This window comes from Misgurnus anguillicaudatus, chromosome 18 (genome assembly GCF_027580225.2).
Source record: "Misgurnus anguillicaudatus chromosome 18, ASM2758022v2, whole genome shotgun sequence".
In the NCBI taxonomy this organism is placed as follows: domain Eukaryota; kingdom Metazoa; phylum Chordata; class Actinopteri; order Cypriniformes; family Cobitidae; genus Misgurnus; species Misgurnus anguillicaudatus.
Window position 1 is genome coordinate 19305655 of NC_073354.2, and position 24741 is coordinate 19330395.

The window sequence follows — 24741 nt, forward strand, 5'->3', positions numbered from 1 at the left end:
GTGTTAAAAACCCATATCTTTTTAATTTACTACAGTAAACTTGAGTAAACTCTATATAACATAATCTGGGATTGCAAAGGTTTATAAATGCATTGAAATCCGCACTAAAAGCCTTTGCAATGGCAATCTCATCTATGCGTTACGAAACAACGCGTCGCTCGATTCCAGTGTAGTCAACTGTCGCGTCGCGTCGCTCGCGGCATGGTGTTAAGCTCTATGTATTTCACATCAAAGGGAAAAATCACAAGTTTCAACAGTTCAGTGGTGGGAGGCTGCCAGTGCCTGACAGGATCTCTCCAATACACACACCAAAGCAAACAAACACTCTTACCCTCGGAAGTTGCATATTTCCATTAACTTGCTCTATGGATAAAACGCGTCCGTTGGTTTTCTTGTCGATTGTGCGCGATATGTGTGAAAATAAGCTTCTTTGCGCTGTTTTCTTAACTTCACTGCTTTCCTCAGCATGCTCACAAAGCACAAGATTTGTGCATTCAGCTGCCTTAGATGCGAATGGGAGATACAACATTAAATGGGGATTTGACGAGTCAACGATAACGTTTGAAGCAGAAGTGGAAACGAAAGGATACATCGGATTTGGCTTGTCACCAACCGGTGCGATGGCTTCGTCTGATATCGTAATTGGTGGCGTGCTTAACGGAAGTCCATATTTACTGGTGAGTGCGCGAATGCATGTTAGGTGTGCCATGTGAATCTCATCACAAACCTACAGCTCATGTGGTCTATAGAAATTATAAACATTTACTTACCTTGAAAGATTACAGTTGAGATCTGAAATGCTGCATGACTTTGTAAATCTTTTCATGACAATATTTGTTTAGTTCAAATTATTTCATTTGCAGACTTGAGCCTGTATACTCGATTTTGTGTTTCTAATACTAAAACTGTGTTTCTGTAGCTCATCGCATGGCGCTTGCAGTGGAATGGTTGTGGGTTCAATACCAAGGACATACTGAAAATGTATACATTGAATGCGTTGTAAATTGCTTTGGATAAAAATATTGTCTGAATGGATGTATGTGAGTTTAAAATCTCTTACAAAAAAGGTCCTACACATTGGCATGGTTCCATAAAGAACCTTTTGGCATCCAAATAACATTTCTATTTCACAAAAGGCATATGAAAATGGTTCTGTCTATGGCATCGCTGTGAAGAACCTTTTGTAGCACATTTATTTTTACGAGTGTATGACTTCCACAATAAAAGAGCATCATTAAATGAGTTAAAAATGTATTTTTTGCCAGGGGAAATTCCTGACACGTGTTCATTATACACATGCATTTGCAGACACTTAAAAAATAAAAGTAGCTTACAGTGCATTCAATATGTAATTTTTTTTATTAGTATGTGTGTTCTCAGAGGTTCGAACCAATGGACTTTGTGCTGCTAACACAGTGCTACCAGTTGAGCTATAAACACTAGATACATCTTTTGCTTAGATTTACACTAGGATAGCAACAATGAATTTATATAGTGTGCGCAACAATACAGATCCCTGTTCAAACATGTAAATCTAAAGTATTAATTTCTGCAACATGATCTCACGGCAAGTTTGATTAATTTATTCGTGTCCATGGCACGAAATTCAGCTTTATTTCATGCCTTGAGCACAAATGTCTTTTTCATGTCATTTTATGATTTGTTTTCTCATTTCCCCCCTAATTTTAAATCATTGTCGCTTGGGGTTGGGGTTAGATTTGGGGTTTGGGTAAGGATGTGCTTTTATGTATTGGTTTCTACATGTTTTTCTTCTGGTTTTAAAACTATTCTTACCTGGAGTTGGGGTTTGGGTCTAAAAATACAGAAAGTGATTCTACCCCCAACCCCAAGCATCAATGGTAAGAAAATTAAAAAAAGAGAAAACAATACATAAAATGACACGAAAAAGAAAGTAGTGCTACGGACACGTAAAACTATTTATAGAAATTTGTGCGAGTGACACGAAAAAGACATTGGTGCTCAAGGCACGAAAAAAAAGCTGAATCTCATGCCATGGACACGAATAAATTAATCAAATTTTTATGACTATAACACGACTGTGTGATTCTCGCGAAATTATACTTATGAGGTGTCAAGAAACATTGTGATAAAAAAGTAAATGCAAAGTAAGAGTATCAAAATAAGAAACATACAGTTACAGACATCTCTTCACGTACTATTTTGCACGTGATTTCAAATGACATGATACAAACCAATTTTGTTGTTGTTCTGCATTTAAGGGGAACATTTTCATTACCGCAATGTGTCCATGACTGGATTTGGGCTCTTTGACATGGAGATATTTATAATTAAAAAATCTAAAACATAAAAAGCTTCAGTGCATGTTATACTATAAACATTTACAGTAAAGAAACATGTGATATTTGAGGATCATTGGTGAATGTAGAGACAATAATAAGGAATATAAATGTGTCCAAGAAACATTTTCTCATCCTCTGCAACAATTTTCAACCATTGTTTAAGCCCTCAAGGAACTAACAATTTAAAAAAAAAAGTTGTTGGAAGGGACATAATTGACTGTGACACTCAAGATGGCTACCTGGTAATCAGTTCTTATTGTTTCTCTCCAGATAAAAGTTGAAATTTATTTGTCATAGTACCTAGACAACTTTGTAGTTGTCATTACTGAAACATGAGTTTGTAAATGCATATATTTAATGTAATATCATGTTGCGGTAATGATAATTTTTTATAATGATAATCTAAAAAATGTAAATAATTCTTCTATAAGAAATATTTTTAAATCCTCTAAAAATAATGGTTATAGTAAATTCAGACCTTAATCTAATATGGCTTCAATGGCTTTTTAAAAATTCTGATGCTGGACACAGATTTCGTGAGAATGGACACTGGATTTCGTGACAATCACCCTATACTGTACTTTCCGTGATTTGTACATAGATTTTTCACAGTAATTGATCTCCTGACTACATTCATTAAGCTGCCCTGACTTGGATTTCTATCAGACACACACACAGCTCTTAGACATAGGATATTAGACATTACTGCTAATGCCTATGTTGAAACTATGGTTTAAATACAGAGATAGCAGTACAGTGCAATCCCCATTAAATTGTCTGATGGATATCGCAATCATATATGTTTAGGTTTCATTTAAATATTGTTACTGTGGACAAGGACTGTTGATTAGTATTGTTTATTAAAGGCTCTTTCATAATTATACATTACTGTGTTTTGTAAGCATGACTAATTACTGCTTTTGTTCCAAAACGTCTACGTAACTGTGTTTGAATGTGCCATTGAAAACACTTGTCAATGCAAGCAATCAAACTAACATTTTGAGGTTATATTTCTATGTGCACAATTTTAGACACATATCCAAACTGCAAAAAATGTGCAAATATTTACAATTATGTCTTCCACTGGATTAAACCCATGTTAGTGTTGCTAGTGCAATTGTTATATTGTTACAGAATGTTCTTTGCATTATATACAGTGTGGGATCACTTTATGTTGAAAGTAAATCACAAAAAAATGACTTTAGTTGAGTTTTCACCGGCTGGATTTAACTACTGTAAATGCATAAACAAACCAAAGATTTTAAATCTAACACTAGCAAAATTCCTTTGATTAGATTTAACATCCTTTAATTAGAGTTTTTTTTTACTTGATTCCTCTTCACTCAGGACTATTTCACAGATTCGAACAGAAAGGTCCATAAAGACCCAATGCAGAACTACCAGTTGCTGTACGGAAGGGAAAATGATACACATACTGTCCTGGCTTTCACAAGAAACATCCAGACGTGTGATGACAATGACAAAGTCATTACGGTAGGATGTGTTTTTAATGTTTTTTTGCTTAACTATTAAATAACATCTGCATTTTTGTTCTTGGCCATTGTCAAGTGGAGGAAGTGTACCCACCACATGTTTCTTCCTTACAATGATTCATTCATGCTTGCACGGCTTTCATCTTTTGTAGAAATGCAAGGAGACACTCATATGAATACAACTTATGTTTTAAATGTCTTTCATGTTTTATTTTAGAAATATGCGGAACCAAGGGCTTAACTATGTTTTGATCGTGGTTGAAGTGTCAATTAAATATTTTTTCCTTTAATGGCAATGAAAGGGCTATTAGTCAGTCAGTTTTTAAAATGCCTTAAAGGAATAGTCTACTCATTTTCAATATTAAAATATGTTATTACCTTAACTAAGAATTGTTGATACATCCCTCTATCATCTGTGTGCGTGCACGTAAGCGCTGGAGCGCGCTGCGACGCTTCGATAGCATTTAGCTTAGCCCCATTCATTCAATGGTACCATTTAGAGTTAAAGTTAGAAGTGACCAAACACATCAACGTTTTTCCTATTTAAGACGAGTAGTTATACGAGCAAGTTTGGTGGTACCAAATAAAACGTAGCGCTTTCTAAGCGGATTTAAAAGAGGAACTATATTTTATGGAGTAATAGCACTTTTGGGAGCACTTCGACCCGCCTTAAAAGTCCGCTCCCCTTCTCCCTCTCATAATGGGAGAGGGAGGGTGTTACTGCGTCGAGTCGAAGTACTCCCAAAAGTGCTACTACGCCACAACATGTAGCTCCTCCTTTAAATCCGCCTAGAAAAGCGCCACGTTTCATCTTGTACCACCAAACCTGCTCGTACAACTACTCGTCTCAAACAGGAAAAACGTTGATGTGATTGGTCACTTCTAACTTTATCTCTGATTGGTACCATTGAATGAATGGGGCTAAGCTAAATGCTATCGAAGCGTCGCAGCGCGCTCCAGCGCTTACGTGCACGCACACAGATGATAGAGGGATGTATCAACAATTCTTAGTTAAGGTAATAACATATTTTAATATTGAAAATGAGTAGACTATTCCTTTAATGTCACTTTTAGTCATTTCATTGGTATTTAACAAATTTGACTGTGTTTTGCTGCAAAAACCTCTAAGTTCGTGCACGCTTTTTGAAAAAAATAAATAAAAAAGCTTTCTTCTTTGGGCAAGACAACAGCTGCAAAAAAACTAAAGAAACACAAGTGACACACAAGGGACACAAGTTTGAATGTAATCCACAGTCGTTTCGCACCCTCATTCTTAGAGGACCTTGCTGAAAAATCAATGTGCCATTTAACAGATCTGCAAACAGATTTTATGTGTTTGATGATCGAATGATCCGTGCTAAGGGCATCATGTCATTTATGATGGAGGTGGCGGTTAGCGGCTTTTGCATCTGAGCTTATCAATTGCTAGTTTTGATTATTTGGGGGTGATCTCCCCCCATACCCAGAAACTACAGCCCTGTGTAACCCAAGCAATGTAACTGAAACATAATTGAGAGTCAATGAACAATTCAGTGAAATGCCATGTACAACTTCTGGCCATTTTCCATCAGTTTTCTCCTGCTGCTATTTGATTTTTTGCTACATCCAATTTTGGGAGCTCGCACGCTCTGCCTCTGGGCTTTCAGTCATAATTTTAATTGAAACACGTTGTCTTTTGTCCAAGGAAATAGAACAATAGTGCAGTGTTTCATTAGGGAGAAACTCCATTCCCCTAAACTGTTGTCTAATTATTACCTATATAGGAGGTCTCTTGCACTTGAGTCTGTAATTGCCCACAATTTGTCACCGCCCAGGGCAGTACGGTGAGAGTGATCTGGGCGTTCCACGATGAGGACGTGGGAGAGTCAGGACCTAACTATCACGGGATGAACAGAGGGAGAAAGAGCCTACGGTTACTTAACCCCGGAACCAGCTCCAGCATCCCTGCGGGAACAGCTTTCTTTGACCTTCAAAATGAGAAGGTGAGGGGAGTGCATTTACCAGACTGCAGGATCCTTTGATTTGCTGAGAATGACAGGGAGCGGTTTAGCTTCGGGCGATGGTGTACCTACTGTTTTGTCTATTTTTACATGCTTCAAATCAATGTTCTTGAACTGTTTTTGATATAAGTGGTTACATATGAATCCCTTAAAAATACAAAATCCTCCTGATTGCCTATTTTGAATAAAAACAAGGCTCCTTTCTGATTTTATAAGTGTACATATTTACAGTCCTAATAACAAATACAGAACGTTTTAGCTGGAAAATAACAGGAGATAGGATTCATAAAAGCTGGAAGTCCACACTCTCCAGCATCTATTATAATAAAACAATGCTGTTTGCTGCTAAAAAAATGAAAATTCTGTCATTACTCACCCTCATGTTGTTACAAACCTGTATACATTTCTTTGTTCTGATCAAAGTAAGATATTGGTAATCAAGCAGCAAACAGGAGCACCAATGCCTTCCATAATAGGAAAGAAAAATACTATATAAGTCAATGATGCTCAAAAACAGTTTGGTTACAAATATTGCACAAACTATCTTCCTTTGTGTTCAGCAGAACATAGAAATGTATAGACAACTTGAGGGTGAGTAAATAATGACAGAATGTTCACTTTGGATAAACTGTCACTTACTGTTTTGTGACTTCTACAAATATTGATTATTTAATGTTAACATTTTGATAACATTTTCAAATTTTGTAGGTTCCTGTGCCTGAAAAGGATACAACATACTGGTGTCGAATATTTAAAATCCCAAAGATGAAGAGGAAACATCATATAATCAGAGTGAGTACAACAATGATTTAAACAGTTCAAATTTGTAAAATAATGAATATTAATTTTAATTAAATAAATGTAAATAAATTCCAGAAATACAATGAAATGTTGTTTCCACACATTGATAATCACAAGCTGGATTCAAAATCACATTGCCCACATGAGCACCACAGCTCAATGTGTTGTAACAGACTCATTACCTCAACTTTTAAAGGGGGAATGCATGCCCACTTACTTTCATTCTTAATAACAAATATTTGTAGACTTAGGGCCGATTCACACCGGCTGCGTGGCGTGTGCATCTTAGCTGCGTGGCGTGTCCGTTTTTATTTAGGCTCCCATGTTAGCAGGTTTGACAGTTCACACCGCCTGCATGACACGCACGCATCGAGCCGCGCCGAAAACGCGTGCATGCTAGGAATAGGACCGACGCCTATTTTTCACGCCACACGCAAGCGTCTTGGAAGCGTTTTCAGGCAAAATATATGTCACCTATAGCAACAGCAGCGCATTAGCGCTGCGTCAGGCATGCTTCTGGTATGTACAGACACAGAAAACGCGACGCAGCCGCCACGCAACTGACATGCAACAGATACGCCACGCAGCCGGTGTGAATCGGTCCTTACTGTTAGACACCCTTTAATATGTCTGACTGTTATTGCTTCAGATAAAAAAAACTAAGTGGATTTTAGGGGACATTTTACAATACTTTTTTATGATGTAAAATAAATCTTTGGTGTCTCCAGAGTACGTATGTGAAGTTTTCGCTCAAAAGATCATATAGATCATTTATTATAACATGTTAAAATTGCCCCTTTGTAGGTGTAAGCAATGTCCTGTTTTGGGTGTGTCCTTTTAAATGCAAATGAGCTGATCTCTTCACTAAATGACAGTGCGGTGGTTAGAAACTGCAGATTAAGGGGCAGTATTATCCCCTTCTGACATCACAGGGGGAGCCAAATTTCAATTACCGTAAAACTTCAAATAATAGCCGAGTCCCAAATAGACGCCTGTCTCTTTTAGACGCCTGGTGTGACGACAGGTTTGGGTAAATAAACGCCTGTCTCAAATAAAGGCCTGGTCTGTTTTTTAGTTTCGGGTTGTATTTAATCTTCTAAAATCCGTCAGATAGTCTGTTTAAGACAGTTCTATGGTGCAGATTGAACACGCTAAAGTTTTTTTTGCTTACCGGTAGATGTCACGTGACAGACGCAGTCGTTGCTTTACTCATCACTATGACAACACAACAAGCTTCGTCGCCAGGATTGAGGTGATGATGACAGTAGCGAAGTGGCAATCGGGAGAGTCAGGACTTTTCCCAGTGGGCCGGTAGTGTTTTGGGGCCGCTGATAATAGCCGGGCTTTCAGTCTTTTGTCATGCATGCACTCCCGCCACACATTGTATTTCTCACGCGGAAACACTATTTATCATATTTAATATGCTGCAGCGCCTAAAATGTATCTGGCCGCACTGCTCTCTCTCCCTCTGTCAAGCCCGTCTTCCCTAGAGTTCTAGTCGAGCGAGCCAATACAAAAAAAAGAAAGAGGCTACACAATAGCCAATCAGAAAATAGCACTGTTGTATCTGGGTAAGATTTCACGCAACAACCGATAAAAAAACATATCATTGTTTGCTTTATTTATACTGCCAATAATTTAAGACTGTTGTTATTACACAAACTTATTTGTTAAACACATTCAAATTAAAAATAAAACGTAATATGTAAAAAACATGAATTTGCACACTTTTAATAGTCAACCAATCAGTCAAACAATTGCAGAATGGTTCAGAAGATTTTACTGCTGAAATACAACCGCATTTTATTTACAGATGGCACTTGGTTTACTACATTGTATCTAAACCATCTGACATTATAAAGCTTTTTGGGAATATATTTGTCAAACATACAGTAGATAAGATTTTCCAGATGCGTTGGTTTGTTTTACCTTATCTCTGTTGTTTTTGTTAGTTTTCTGGGTAGCCACCTGTGTATGTTTCTCTGTCTCTGTCTTTCTCTCTCATGTCTCATCTGCTTATTATTTTTTGCAGTTACTATTTATAGATCAGACAGGTTACTGAAATTATACTCTCTATACTGCAGATGAAAGAGTTTTCTTAACCTCTGAAGTTTTCTTAATTAGAGGCAGAACAGGTAAGATTAAAAGACTTTGATCATATGATAAAACGCCACAATTATGAAACATCTTTTTTCAGATGGGCTAACCTTTAATTAACCAATTGTGCTGATAGTAAAATTCAGCGGTAGATTGGTAGGCATGCAGTCATCTTTATGAATTTATCACTGTGGCTACAGCTGCACAATTTTTGTGAATAACATTAACCCTGCGCACGCAGAAGCAAGAAGTTCACTGTATGAATGTGACCCATTTAGCTAACTGAAATGTCCAGCATATAGTGTAGTGTGCTAAATACAAAGACGCTACAGTGAAGAGACTTTTAGTCAGTGTGTATATTAAAGGCGATGAAACGTACTGTACAGCAAACACACATAGGCCTACTAACGTTTGTGATTTATTTTTAACAAATTTAGGAGCAAGCAGACCTTAATTGTGGCGTTATATAAGCCACACCAAATAACCAAAATACCTTTGGAGGTAAATTGGTGGCATTTTGGACCACTCCTCTTTAAAGAATTGCTTCAGTTTATTAAGGTTTACTATCTTTTTGCCCGACTGTATGTATGTAACTATGTATGTATACATACTGTATGTATATACATATCTACATGTTGTACAGTATATATATTGAAGCATTGATTTTGACCTCTGAATAACCTCCTCCTGGAATTTAAAAAGGTCCAGGCTGTGATGTCAGATGCCAGCGGCTGCCCCCATAACCACACCAGTGTCTGAATATTTCCTGCTCTGTTTCCTCCCGGTTTCGTGAAGCAGATGTGTAACTGTAACTGTCAAATAGGAACAGATTTTCCAGACACTATGCTCTCACTGTCTATATTCAGACTGTTTTGTCACTGTTCAGTTTCAGATTTGCTGTCATTGTGCATATTTAGTTTAATTGGTCATGGCTATGTAACACCAGAGGCATCCTGGGAAGTACGTGGACTTTATACAGTATGGCCTTGATTTACTACATAAGTACTTACAAGAAAACAATTTATACAATGTAAAGATTATGTACATAATTGTTTTTAAATTGTATTACATTTCATAAATCTGCATGTGCAGTAATTACACTCCCTAACACTAAACTTAATACACATATGCACAAGTAAAATGTATTGAATGGATAATTTCTTATATAAGCATACTATAGTTAAAGGTAGGGTAACAGATTTGATCCTGAAACATTTTTTGTTATGCTGGTTAAAAGTCTCCTCACATCCTGATAGCAATCACTGTGTTAAGTTGTTTAAATGTATTTGTAGAAATTTATGTCATCTGTGGAAGGCGTAGGGCCAAAAAATGTTCAACAAATCATAGATTTCGGTCCGAACGGACGTTTCCATTTTTGTCCCTCATACGTAAGCGTAATTTGAATGCCAACCACGCAGCGAGTCCACGCAGACACCATACGTCATCGGCGCGTTCACGTGCGCTCACCTCCTGCCTGTAAACAGTGAGAACAGCAAACTTTTCTGCTGAATTGACAACCTACACAAGAGGCACACAACGAAAGACATCTTTTATAACAACAACAGCAAAAACTGCCTGGATCAGCAAGAGCAAAAACCCAAATTAACATCGGTAACTTTACTGCTTACCACGAGATCCAAACAGCTGCAGGAGGCAAAGAGTCTGAAAGGGTCGTTGCATTGTTTATTTTGGTAAGGTAGGTACGCGATATGTTTGTATTGAGATTAATTCAGATATTCTACTTTGATGAAACATTGTGTTGCTTATGAAATTTGTGTTCGTTTACGGATTAGCGTAACGATATATTTACTACGTCTACACAACCGAACGTGTCCTTAAAATAATTCTGATGTAAACCAGTTGTTTGGTTATTTTGGAAGTGTTATTTGACTTTGTACTGCAAAGTTTTCTCACTGCTGAATGAGACATGAGATGTGACCGTCTGATCTGTGCGTGTTCATGTGTTTTGATAGAGGCGTGACTTTGGATGGTGATTTGACTTGAGGGTGGGATCGGGATTTCATTGCTAGGCGGCTACCGTTAGCATTTTTCAAAATGTGTTACCCTACCTTTAAAGACATCTTGTATGAAGGGTGAGTGGAAAACTTGCTGGGCTCTTTAATAAAGTTAACTGCATTAGTTAACATGAATCAACAATGAGCAAAACTTCCGCATATTAGTTTGTGTTACTCCACTTTGAAGATATGCCCCTTTTATCAGCTCCCCTAGAGTTAAACACTTGATTTTTACTGTTTTGGAATCCATTCAGCCAATCTCGGGGTCTGGCGCTAGCACTTTTAGCATAGCTTAATCCATTGAATCTGATTGGACAATTGGCATCGCTCTAAAAAATGGGCAAAGAGTTTCTATATTTTTCCTATTTGGGGCTTGGCTCTTCTGTAGTTACATTGTGTACTAAGACAGACGGAAATGGCTAGGAACTATACTCTCATTCTGGCGTAATAATCAAGGACTTTGCTGCCGTAACATGGCTGCAGGAGGCGCAATGATATCTACTAATACATTTTTAAATTCAAAAGTTGCTTCTGTTAACATTAGTTAAAGGACAAGTTCGGTATTTTACACTTAAAGCCCTGTTTTCAGATTGTTTATGATGAAATAGAACGGTTTTGACTGAAATTTTGACATATGCGGCTGCCCCGAGACTTTTCGGGTGTTTGTTGTTTCACCTCCTACCTCTACAATGGGTGTATAGGTGCACTGGAACAATCCTTCCTAAAATGCATAAAACTTTGTTTACAAAGACGTGAAACTCACCGAGTGGTCAGGGGTGTTCACTGATATGCTCACACAAAAATCGCTACAAAATATGCATTCAAACAGGTGTCTGCGTGGTTTGTGACTTGTGCCAGGGCTAGCATCTCTAATCATAGCTTACATCAACTTTTACTAGCAGTGATTTTAAATGGATTTCTCCAAATAGCATTCCAAACTTTACCTGCATCCCAACCTGCTTTTACCACTTGCCAGCGTGTGAAATAGTCTCCCAAAAACACTCTGGTCTTGTTTCTTTCTTCAGTGGCCATTCTCTTCTTGTCATACAATTCGTAGACACTTTTTCTCTTGCAACCCTTAGACATTTTGAAAAAACACGATGAGAACGCGAGCTTCAATGAATGTCTGAAACCGTAGACCACCAAACATCTGAAAGTGCGCATGTGCAGAAAGAGAACCTAGGGACGAACACGTACGACGGCCTTACGTCAACATATCACCAGAATGATTGACAACTGGGATGACCAATAGTCTTGATGATGCACCCAGAAAAAAGAAAATCTTCCGCTGTACCTTTAATTATAATTTTTAGTCCACATTAGCTTATGTATTAATTTAAGTTAAAGAAAATAACCTTGTTGTAAATTCTTACAGGTGAATACAAAAGTATTGTAACTTCCTTGACAACCATTTGATCAACCATGCATGCACAACCAGGTTCACAGTAATGCTCAGTATAATAACCATGCAATTATTTGGAGATGGTCCGGATCTGAGATACTGTATGGATGATCATGAGACACTAACGCTGCTATTAGTTAAATATTTTTTTTATTCTCCAACAGATTATTTTGGAACATATTCATTAGCTTTTGGGACCCAAAATAGCTCCCAGTGGGTAAATAAGAAGTGGTGGAAAAGGAATGTTTGAATATTTATTCAGCCACTGTTTGGCCCCAGGTCCCATTGATTCAGACAGAAACCCCTGGACGATTAGGACACGGATCACTGTTGGAAATGTTTTTATTTAGAATTCCCGAAGAAGCCCACTGTGGGGAGAAAAATAATGAAATCCCCCACTTCCTATTCCAGGGATATCTGAGCTGGTTTTAGCACACAACAGTCCAAACACACACACAGTCAGGCATACATGGTTTATGGGAACTTTCCATAGACGCAATGCAATTTATACTGTATAAACTGTTATTCTATTCCCCTAACCCAGTGGTTTTCAAACTGGGGGCCACGAGATGGTGCCAGAGGGGCCCCAGTTTTATGACATTTTATGAAATACATTAATTTATCATGAATTCTGTGTAATTAAACCTAAAAAATAAGGCTACTAACCAAAAGCACTACTTTTTTGTATAATTTAATGTTTTTTTTTTGTCACAAATTTTCTTTGGGGGACCGCGAAGGAATGCACCGTACACAAGGGGGGGCCACACGCTGAAAAAGTTTGGGAACCACTGCCCTAACCTACCCCAATCCCTAACCCCAATGTCACAAAAACCTGTTGCCAGTCTTTAATCTATGAAAAACTACCATTTAGCACTTCCTGTGTCCCCATAAACCATGGTAATAGAATAGTTAACATGTCATTATACACTATTCATGTCCCCGTAAACCACATTTGCAAACCCCCCCACACACACACACACAGACACACACACACACACATTCTGGTTTCCATGTTTTGTGGGGAAATGCATTTTATACCGTACAAACTGTATATTCTATTCCCCTAACCTACCCCCTTCCCTAACCCCAACCATCACAGAAACCATTCTACTACACATTTTCAAGAAACATCATTCTGTTTGATTTATTAGCTTGTTTCCTCATGGGGACGTCAAAATGTCCCCACGAGGTCACAAAAATACTGGTATTCCTATCTTTGTGGGGACAATTGGTCCCCACAACGTGATAATTACCAGGTACACACACACACACACACACACACACACACACACAGAGGATCAAAAAGCACAATGTAGAAGAAAAATGCTTTATTAAAGCTCAGACAGAGACATACAATGGAAAGTTTTCTTGTTTTATAATCTATAAAATATCTTGCATCAGTTTAGAACAGATAATCAGATTCATTACTTTTATTGATTTATTTAAATAAGTGTTACTTTAACTATGTATATATTCTTAATCTTTGTTCTGTTTCAGAATTGAGCCATTGATTCAGAAGGGTCATGAGAATCTGATCCATCACATTCTGCTTTACCAGTGTGATAGCAATCTGAACAAAAGTGAGATCAACCAGGAACACGAATGCTATCATCCAAATATGCCAGACTCTTTCTTCACCTGTGAAACCATCCTGTTCGCCTGGGCTATCGGGGGAGAGGTGGTCTTTCTTTAATGTTTTTATATTAATGCTAATTTGATGCTATATGTCACTACGTTAATCATGGGATTCTTTATTTAGTATCAAAATATATACACAGTATATACATTACTTGGTAAATAACATTTTATTTACACTGTCAGAAAAATTGTCAAAATATGTACCCCAGCTTTCTCTTGGGCAGTACACTTTAAAAGTCCACCATAAGGTACAGATTTGTATATATTTGGTACTTATATGTACCTTTGATGTACTAACATGTGTCTTTGTACTACTATGGTCTCTATGGTACAAATATGTATCTCTGAGGTACTAATATAAACTCTTTAGGTGCAAAACTTTTACCTGCCCAGTGACAGCTGGGATACATATTTTGGCCATTTTTTGTCTGACAGTGCATGCTGAACTGTTTTCAATAGTTTTAATTTATTGAATAAATATCATAATCAACTTTTTCTGTTATTAAATTTTTTTAATGAGCTTTGTTGCAATGCAAATATTTTCTTTTACCCGTTCTAGGGCTTCACCTATCCTTCACATGTCGGAATGTCTATAGGAACCTCGATAGATCCAGTGTTTGTACAGATGGAAATTCACTTTGATAACCCGTCATTACAAAAAGGTACCCAACATTCAACAATACAGCCATGTTTAAAGTAACTCGAAAATGATTTATGTGAGTTTAATGTCGGTTTTACTATGTATCTGAGTATTAAATAGTTAGTAGTCTTCATGATACAGTACACTACAGTGTATTTCAGCCAATGCTTTTCTGTAAGGGTTAAACCAAAATCTTCAGAGATGCTCAGAGTATTGGTCTCATCACAGGGATAGTGGACAGCTCAGGCCTGCGCTTGTACTACAGCCCCATTCTAAGGCGATATGATGCTGGAGTCATTGAGACAGGAGTGTGGGTCAGTCTATTCCACATGCTACCGCCAGGCATGCAGGATTACATAACAGAAGGACACTGCACACAAGAGTGTCTAGAGGAGGTGGGAGGGAAAAACATATTTACCATATTTATCCCTATTTACATTACCGGCCAAAAGATTACTTACTGATACTTACAGTACTGGTACTTCCACAACAAGAGTGTTATGACACTCGCTCTCTCTATGCATCTTTTTCCTTTAAGTCATTAAACAGCGAGATGCCCAGTGGAGTTCATGTGTTTGCTGTCCTGCTTCATGCTCACCTGGCAGGCCGGGCTATCAGAGCCCGACATTTCCGTCAACAGGTCGAGCTCCAGCACCTGGCTTTAGATGACCAGTTCGATTTCAACTTCCAAGAGTTCCAGCCGCTCAGCCAAGAAAGACTCATTTTACCTGTGAGTCACACTTTATTTAAGTATTATAGCATTTTTGTGGTTTAAGGCCTAATCTGGTCTCATCTTATCTTAATACTCTTTAAAGCTCCAAGGGTTGGCATGAAGTGTCAGAGCATTAAAGAGACAGTTCACACAAAACTTTAGTTCATTTTTTCTAAATATGTCATAGTCATTTTTCCTTATTTAAAGAGCACCTATTGTCCCATTCACGTTTTTACATTTCCTTTGAGTTTGAGACCACTGTGTTAAAGGGATAGTTCGGCCAAAAATTATATTAAACCCATGATTCACTCACCCCCAAGCTGTCCGAGATGCATATGTTCATCATTTTTTAGACAAACACATTTTCAGTTATTTTAGAAAATATTTTAGATTTTTCAGTTATGGGTCCACGTCCTTGGAGTCCAAAAAATGTGCACCCATCCTTCACAAAATAAATCTAAATGGCTCCACGGTGATAAACAATGGCCTTCTGAGAGTAATCCGCATTTTTTTGTTTAGAAATCCACATTTAAAACTTTGTAAACTAAAATAACTAGCTTTCAGTAACACCGCCATCTTGGTCGCGTCCGCATACAAGAGATGAGAGAGTACGCAGTTTATGGAGGCTTCTCTGCTGCTTCATGTTAGCCTGGCTGCACCCTCCTACGCACTTCCGCTCAATTTCATTTTCCTTTAGTACTACGTCTGGGATTTCGGTCTATTCTAGCGTTTCGACAAATTTTGTAGGACCAATCAGCGAACAGAGGGAGTGGCTGAGAACGATGACGTTGATGTTGTGTGTCGTTGTGCGTCAACGACTGGAGCGGCGTTTTGTCCTTAGTGTAAATTCGATGAACAAAACCGACATCTCTTGTTGATATCTTTTTCTAAACAATCCTCTAATCATACGGACACGTTGTTTCTGACCGGTTTTGGCGCATGATATACGTCACAACCACACGTTAACGATTGGCTATGGCAGATCCTGAGTGACTCTGGGCAGATCCAATAGTGTTGAACTTTAACAGAGAACCCGGCTACAAGGAAGTAAATGTTTCTCAATGGAGAGAGGCTAGACTCTCTGTACAAATGAAATGTATGAGAGTCTGGTAGAACCAGGCTTGCTTCATGTGCCCCCGCCCTCCGAATTTGTCATACGTCACTAAGAAAAGTGCATACACTACGCTGATACTCTCTCCTGAATACAGAGGAGTCTAAAGGGGATCGCACACCGGCCGCGCAGCTCAGCGCCGCGCCGTTCTCGTTCTAAAAAAATGTAACACATTGTTTTCTATGATTGTCTGCACACAGGTGGCGCCTGTCCGCGCCGCCCAGCTGTGACTCAGGAAGTTGTTCAAATCCCTGTCACGCCACAGAGCGCCACTCACATATTTTAACATTAAATAACAGCACATGTGTCCCACATCATTAATGATTAACATTGGCTGCTAATGTATTTTTTACATTTTGAAGTAGATGCTATCTGATGAAGCTTGCGCTATTTAATGTGCACTTCCGGTTTACAATACCTCCGAGTTCTCCTAGGCGCGACGCGGCGCTGCGCGGTGCTGAGCTGCGCGGTGCTGAGCTGCGCGGCCGGTGTGCGATCCCCTTAAGATGGCCTAATACACAACATAACCTTTTAGCAATGAAATAGGTGCACTTTTAAACTTACATTAATTTCTTACCATCATATCAATCAAGACGTGTTCAGTATTATTTCAATTCTTCATAAAGCACCAAGATTTAATACAATCTTGATATTGCTATTGATAATGAAAGCAAATATTGACTTCAATTTCATGGACATCATTGGTTTTATCATATTAAAGCAACACTATGTAGTTTTTTTTTTACCTTTAAATAATGTCTCTAAAATTATTTCAGTGATAGAACAACTCTTAACTGGATAAATTGTACTGTTGCTGCAACCTGAGCAGCCTCCTAGCTGCTACAAGCACACTCTGAAAGTGGCGGTGGAGGGTAGGAAATACAGCCCCGCCCTCCCCCTGCCTGCAGTAAAGTGTCTGATACCAGGCACTGTTGCGCTTTTCAACCACATGGGGGAGCTGTAAGTCATTTTTACATGGAAACTACATAGTGTTGCTTTAAATGTGGTGTCTGCTCTGAATGATGTCTCTGCACTGTCCTAGATTCTCAGAATGTAGAAAGCTGAAGTATTGTAGCATCTTAGAACTAAATATTTAAGCAATTACAGAAATTGGCCCAGTGTTACCTACAAGTGCGGTAATAAATTCAACATGTTAAAAGGTCCATTTTAGAAGGCCTTTGTATATCTGTAGAACTGGTGGTGTCTATTTAAAATGGCCCTGAGGCGAGGAGTGACTCAATGTATGAGCTGCAACTTGTTATCTTGGTCTGTGATAATAATCAGAGAGGTTCTAATAGTTTTTGCTCAAATGGTTTTCATTTTTAAATTGAATGGATAAAAGGTTTTTTGTATGTTACTTATAATATCTTATAAGCTAATTTTGTGTGTTTCTTTCATTAGGGGGATTCTATAATCACAGAATGCAGATATAGCACTAAAGACAGAATGAACATGACCTGGGTAAGATTCAAATTCATGTTTGTTCTCACAAACCAAAATTATATTTGTGTTATAGTTTTGGTTTTACACTACTAATATTAAATTACTAATATTTGATTACTTCCTGATAAACAACAAAAGACAAACACACACTCAGTTTACACACATTACACATACACCCATACAACAGTATTACATCAAAAGCAATGCAATATAGATTTTTTTATATTTTTTTAATATTCTGGTGGTACGTATTTTCTTACACCACTGGTATACAGTGTTCCTGTGGCTGAACTGATAGAGCACTGTGTTAGCAGCACAAAGGGCATGGGTTTGATACCCAGGGAACACACATACTGATAAAATGAACAGTAAGTCGCTTAGGATAAAAGCATCTGCCAAATGCATAAATATAATGTAAGAAATATTTATTTATTTTCTAATTTGTCATGTGAAAATTTAGGTCCAAAATTAAAACTTGTGAAGTGGCAGAAATAATACATATTTATAAAAATTATAACCTGTCTGTTAATGTGAGATTGACATTAAATACATCTACAGTTGTCTACTGATAGAAACATCTGTCCAGAATCATGTACCCTTGTGAAAATTTACCATCTGATGTTTTTTACTTCGCCTGAAGTCTTTGTTTCTCTACAGAACTCCATGTGGCAACACATATGTGGAATATTACGCGAGTTAAGCCACCAAATCAAATATACAAGGCAGTCAAAGTAGGCATGGGACAGCTGGGAACATTGTCCCAGGGCCTGTGACGTAAACATCTTGCCCCGTAAATTTTGGCAATGTCACATCTTGTTCAGATTTGTGCCTCCCCAGAGGAAAACTGTATTGCTTAAATGTTGCTCTTTCATAGCTCATGAGATTTCATGAAGTTCTCAGATGCTTCTCCTAAAATTTCTTAGGAGAAATAAAATAGAAACAAATGAGACAATTATTAAAACACATTAGGAGTATGGAGCTGTAAAACAAAATTAGAATTGCGTAAAATAATCTGGATTATTTTATAAATATGAATAGAAATGTTTGAGTTCATAATAAAATCTTCAGTATTGTTTACTTTTGATTCCAGACTTGGTAAAGCTGAACTGGGTCTTTTTCTCAGAAGAAATATCTGAGACACAGGAGACTATGGGCCAATCTCATTTCTCTGTCTTACCCCTTCCCCTTTGTCTTCGTCTTCCCCTTGCCCCTCGAAACCGAGTAAAGGGGAAAGGGGTAAGACAGATCGTTCGTCTAAAAAATGAGACACCACCCGATTACCGTTTGCGTCACTTTCCCTTGCCACTAACCGGCTGCTACGTAAACAGACAAGCATTGACAAACAAAGAAGATGCTGTTGTCTCAGGTTGTGGTAACGATTGCCTGAGCGGAGCTCAACAAATAGCCCATAACTTAGCTGCTAGCTAGCGCCTTAACTAGCGATTCAAAACAAAAACATTACAATTAAAACCGCTTAAACATTTTATTAAAAGTATCATAAAACATGTGTGTCATAATATAATCTCAATTAAACTGCAGAAAATAGCGTTACTTTCACTTTTGCGACTCCTTGACAGTTCGACGTTCATCAATAAAACGTCTTGATGCCGGCTCTCTTGAGAAATTCCTACATTAACGTTTACCCCTCTCTTTCAAGTGTGGTCATTATCACACTTCGTTTCAAGGGCTATGTATCCCTACGCCTTGGCCCTAGCCCTTGATCAAACTGAGAATTGAGACACCACTTCGCCTCACATGAGGTAAACGCGCAAAACCGAGGTGAAGGGGTAAGGGGAAGGGGTAAGACAGAGAAATGAGACGCACCCTTAAGCAAAAGTTTCCATATGCTCTCCATTTAATCTTATTGATTTTTATTTCATCTGTTTTTTCTTATGGGACGCATAGTTTTACCTTGATTTTACAAAATAATCAATCAAATTTTCATAAGTAAAACATCATTAGCATGTAAAAACATTATAAGATTTATACAATGTCAATGTCGCTGGGATAGTAACCTAAGGTTCCATTTTGTACCTTTAGTACTGTATACTGAACATAATACAATGTTGTTCCTTTTTGGGTACATTACTGGACCTCTATTGTGTACCTTTAAATGTACAGTTGACAGTTCTGGACCCCTAAAATTTAACTGGTACAAAATTGTTCCATAAGGTATAATATTGTACCCCAAGGGTAAAACATTTCAATGTGTTGTATACCCAAAAATGAACCTTTGAGGGTACCACCCCAGCGAAAGTAAGGGTACAATTATGGATCTTTTTCTGACAGTGCACATATCTAGTCATATTCAGAATCTCAGACAGTTGCCGGTCTGTGTAGATGAATCCAGCCACTGTCGTCTATCTGTACACACACAGCCATTGAAGTACTGTAGACTCCTGACAGGCTGGGCTGAGAGACAGAGCCGAGTTTTTCTCTGTAGACAGTCCATAATCCATAAAAACCAGGGCCAAATCATTGGCATTTTGGATTCATATTAGAGAGATCTAGATACAGTATAGCTGCTGCTCAGCGCTTGTCAAGTATGTTGCATAATTCGTCACAGACTTTTAGCTGTCAGTGCTTCAGATGTTTAATTTTGGTGTCGTATTTCAAGATCTTGACACTTGGAATCTCTTTTCTACAGGGAGGACTTAGCGCTCGGGATGAGATGTGTTTGTCGTACCTGCTCTACTACCCCAGGGTCAACCTAGCCAGGTGTGAGAGTTTACCAGAAATCACCGGCCAGCTCAAGTTTATCGGGGTCAAGAAGATTCAGGAACCTGTTACGTAAGTCTGAATAAACTTCTTGACTTGACAAAGAGCCTTTGAGTGGATAAGAGATTGTGAAGGCATACTAACTGCAAGTGCAGATCTGGTTTTTATCTAGTTGTTTATCTGAATTAAACTGAAATCTGAGGTGATTAAGGCGGATAATATAAGCAGAGTACCAACATAACCCTGTCTTCACTCCTATAATGACTCCAAATGGTTCAAAATGACTCCTATATTCAAAAGAGATTCAGGGTTGAGAGACATAAAATGTAGACATCCTTGTTTAATTTATCCACGTTTAGTTGATGTTAACTTAATCTGGATTAAGCACACACTTATCTCGGTTGAGATGTGGCTTGGGAAAAGTTTAAAAGTACACACCGTCGCCCAGCCTTTCGGTATACCTAGTGTCAGAGTTGCATGTACCCCATGCACCCCGTTTGACCATTTTAAACTTAAAATGACAAGAAAAAACATATAAAAACCAATGAAAACTGACTAACTGCAATGCATTTCAATGGACGCGGAAGGAAAGAATGTCTAAGTGTATTTGGTTGCTATGCGCACTGTGATTGGCTCATTACGTTTGGGGGCGTGGCTTAGCCATAGGTCAATTAACAATCTCGCCACTAGATGCCGCTAAATGAAACAAATTAAAAAATAATTTGAAATGGGACACATTGTTTAAATATCTTCTGACGTCAACACCAATGACGCGTAATATGGCCTGCCAAAGATTTGATTATCAATGATAAACTGTTCTTGCTGATGTCATCTAAACAACTTATGAGGAAGATCTTGCTCCCATCATGCCATCTTGCTTCCATCATTACATCAGAAAGTACAAATTGTTTGTCTGACCCTCAGAAACATCTGGTACGGACATTGTAAAATTTGTTTGTCTCCTTCTAAAGAGGCTCAAGAGACCTCAAACGCATAAAGACATTCTGAAACCACAACCCGGGCCTCTTAACAGATCGCTCGAGAGATCATATCAAATCCAGTTTGTTCTTAAAAAAAACTGATCCATCAGTTTCTTTAACATGTTTTTTGAATTTCATTTATGCTAACACCAACACATGCCATTTGTGGATATTGTGCATTAGGGAACATACATTTTATTAAACCCATCTGTTCACTAACCATGATATTGTGGTTGTTCAGCAGTCAACTAGAAAGATAAGTATGTCTCAGATAATTATAGAGAGGTTAGATCTGGAAGATGTTATCTATATGAGATGCTACATTATGTAAATCTAAAGGCATAGTGAATGAGTTAACTGTAGTTGGTTTAGATGCAAGTTTTAGACTACCAGATAAGTATCGCGGTAGTCTTTGTAGTACTCCCATATTGCTTATGTTTTGTATAGATTCTTTCCACTGGTGTGTTTAGATGGAGAGTGAACTCACTGTGTGTTTTGTTTATATGTCCACACACGCTTGTTTGTGATTTCGCGTGTGAGTGGGTGAATGTGTGCTTTGGGTTTGCGTACATCTAAAATGAGGAACATCTGAGGAGCCCTGCTGGTGGGGTGTGTTTATTCAACCTCCTGAGGGTCCGAGCTGTATTGTGTTCAGCTGCTGGAAAAGGGGGATTTTAAGGGGATGGACCTGGCAACCTAAACAGATTTAGTTTTAAAGCTTTTCCCCAAGCGCCCTCTGTCTTTCCAGAGTATCTCTGTCCTTCTCTCTCCTTTACAAAGACGCTGTAAAGCTAACTGAGGGAATATTGCACCCTTAGGATAGTCTTTGATCAGTGTAATACTCAAACCCTAATGTATAATTTAGAGACTATGGTAAGTAGGCATAATTTATAGGTTTAAGATTAATGTTTTTACTCAGTTCTATTGATGTTAACAATGTGCCACCATATTTGAATTTAGTACTCATTTATGCTTGTTCCAGTTTAAATAATTTTTAAATAAAATTTAAATTAAAAAAATTTAAATAAGCTTCAAATATGAATATAGTGTTCTCACACGCGGCTATCGTTTTGCTTCAGAAGACATTTATTGGATTACTTTTACTGCGACCAACAATATGCGCCCTATTTTAACAATCTAAACGCATTGTCTAAAGTGCACAGCGCAATGTCTAAGTGGGCGTGTCCGAACCCACTTTTGCTAATTTAACGACGGGAAAAATGGTTTGTGCGCCGAGTGCATGGTCGAAAAGGGTTGGTCCTTTTTTTAATGAGTAATGGGAGTATTTTGGGCGTAACGTGCAATAAACCAATGAGAGTTTTATCTCTCATCCCCTTTAAAAGCCTGTTGCGCTGGCGCTATGTCTAATCCCTTTTTAGATGACGGACTTTGTAAACTGAAAAACTAAGCTGAGGAAGAAGATCACCAGTTTAAGATTAATGTTAAATAATTGTGTTGTTTTTCACCTGTATTGAAAATTTTATTTTTTTATTAAAACCTTAAAAACCCGTTTTCTTTTAGTCATGGAAGTAAAAAAGCAGGCTTTTAATTGCTTTAAATGTATGGCTATCCAATATCATCAACAAAATAATATACAAGTACGTAAGAAAAGGTTTGTACTGTAAAAATACTTTATTTGTAACAAACATGAGATAAAGAATTTACAAACGGCTCTCCGCAAGTTTCAGCACTTGGACGGCGTCAGTTTTTTTTAACCATTACTTAAAAATGTTTCTCATCTCACCATATCTTGTGCTTTTTGGAGCTTCTTTATTTTAGGACTTATAGATATATAGAAAAGTGATTGATATATTAAGAGGGTGAGTAAATTATGAAAACAAATCATTTGGGGATGAAATATTACTTTAAAACAGGCTGCATATTTATAAAGTATCAGATTTTGTAATATTTTTTAAAAAAAGCATATTTACCTCACCAATAAAACCCTAACTATTTCATTTTCTTTTAAGAACTTGGCCCTTTATGATTGAGAGTCCTAAGAAATTCAGCAATCTGTCCTTCACGGAGGCTATGGATAAATACAGATGGACGAGGAAGAGAGGCAAAGCATTTAATGAGGTTGTTCGTAAACTCCCCATGAACGTCCGCTGCTCCAAGATTGGTCAGGATGAGTGGTCGGTGGGTGAACATACTGCATTTCTTCACTTTGAAACCCTTAAAGGGACACTCCACTTTTTTGAAAATATGCTAATTTTCCAGCTCCACTAGAGTTAAACATTTGATTTTTACCTTTTTGGAATCCAATCAGCCGATTTGTCGGGTCTGGTGGTACTACTTTTAGCATAGCTTAGCACAATCCATTGAATCTGATTAGACCATTGAAAGTTACCAAGGGGACTTTTTTTGGGTACTGCGTAATATCATTGCACCAGCCATGGTACGGCAACAAAGTCCTTGATTGTTACGCCGGAATGAGAGTTTAGTTCCTAGCCATATTTGCCTAGAAAATTGCAACTTTTTATTTTCCGTTGGTCTTAGTACACAATGTAACTACAGAACAGTCAAGTTTTAAATTGGAAAAATATGAAAACATATTGGTCATTTTTGAGCTTGATGCTAATGGTCTAATCAGATTCAATGGATTATGCTAAGCTATGCTAAAAGTCGTACCGCCAGGCGGTAAAAATCAAGTGTTTATGAATATTGCTTTATATATTGTCATATAATATCTATAATCTTGATGTCTCTCTATCTCAGATTCAAGGTATGATCGTCTCTCCCCCCGAGCTGAAGTCAGAGCAGAAGTCTGTTGTGGTTCTGCCCTGTAGGAACGTCTCAGGGTCCCAGTTTGAAAGTTCCCTCATCGTGTTCCTCATCGCATACCTCCTGCTCATACTACAGACCCACATAGACCTCTAATGTCTGCTGTCATCTCAGTTCTCTGCTCCTATACACACATTTCACCAGCGGTTTACACTACCAGCAACTCACAACATGAGCTAAAGAGCACAATGAAGCTGATTTACACTTTGGAGATGCTGTAGTATAATTGCACTGTGTAACTCTCTCTTATGGTCTCAGTAAAGTTTAACATTAACATTGTTTGCAACCATGTTGTATTAACACAAGCAGGATGCATTCATGTTTGTCAAGGGATATCATTTGGTTCATGCATTCTTGAGTATTCAAACGAATGCTTCTCCTGTAAATCTATAATACAGTATTATTAACATATGTCTGAAATAGGCCAGTAAATTTCTGCTCACCACAACTTTCATCTAACCTGTTGTACTTTTTGGGATCAACCTTGTTTGCTGTCAGAGTTGTTATTATCAACCACTTTATCACAAGTGGTGTATATTTTAACCAGTTTTCCCTGACCGACTTCACACCGTGTTTTATTCAAAGT

At 37.9% G+C, this 24741-nt stretch overlaps 1 protein-coding gene across 1 annotated transcript; it reads left to right on the forward strand.

Annotated features, from left to right (window-relative positions):
- Nucleotides 1–250: 250 nt before the first annotated feature.
- On the forward strand, nucleotides 251–24603 carry moxd1 (monooxygenase, DBH-like 1). The gene is made up of 12 exons (XM_073856004.1): nucleotides 251–677; nucleotides 3669–3815; nucleotides 5629–5796; nucleotides 6523–6601; nucleotides 13623–13807; nucleotides 14327–14429; nucleotides 14636–14802; nucleotides 14946–15137; nucleotides 17632–17691; nucleotides 20321–20463; nucleotides 23342–23510; nucleotides 24090–24603. The coding sequence occupies exons 1-12, from the start codon at nucleotides 366–368 to the stop codon at nucleotides 24249–24251; spliced, it is 1887 nt and encodes a 628-aa protein (XP_073712105.1). The 5' UTR covers nucleotides 251–365; the 3' UTR covers nucleotides 24252–24603.
- The last annotated feature ends 138 nt before the right edge of the window (nucleotides 24604–24741 follow it).

Bases quoted from the DNA above. Each gene is read 5' to 3' on its own strand.
- moxd1 (XM_073856004.1), top strand. From the start codon at position 366: ATGGATAAAACGCGTCCGTTGGTTTTCTTGTCGATTGTGCGCGATATG. The intron at 5,797-6,522 runs GTGAGGGGAGTG...CAAATTTTGTAG, and splicing joins TTGACCTTCAAAATGAGAAG to GTTCCTGTGCCTGAAAAGGA. The intron at 17,692-20,320 runs GTAAGATTCAAA...TCTTTTCTACAG, and splicing joins ACAGAATGAACATGACCTGG to GGAGGACTTAGCGCTCGGGA.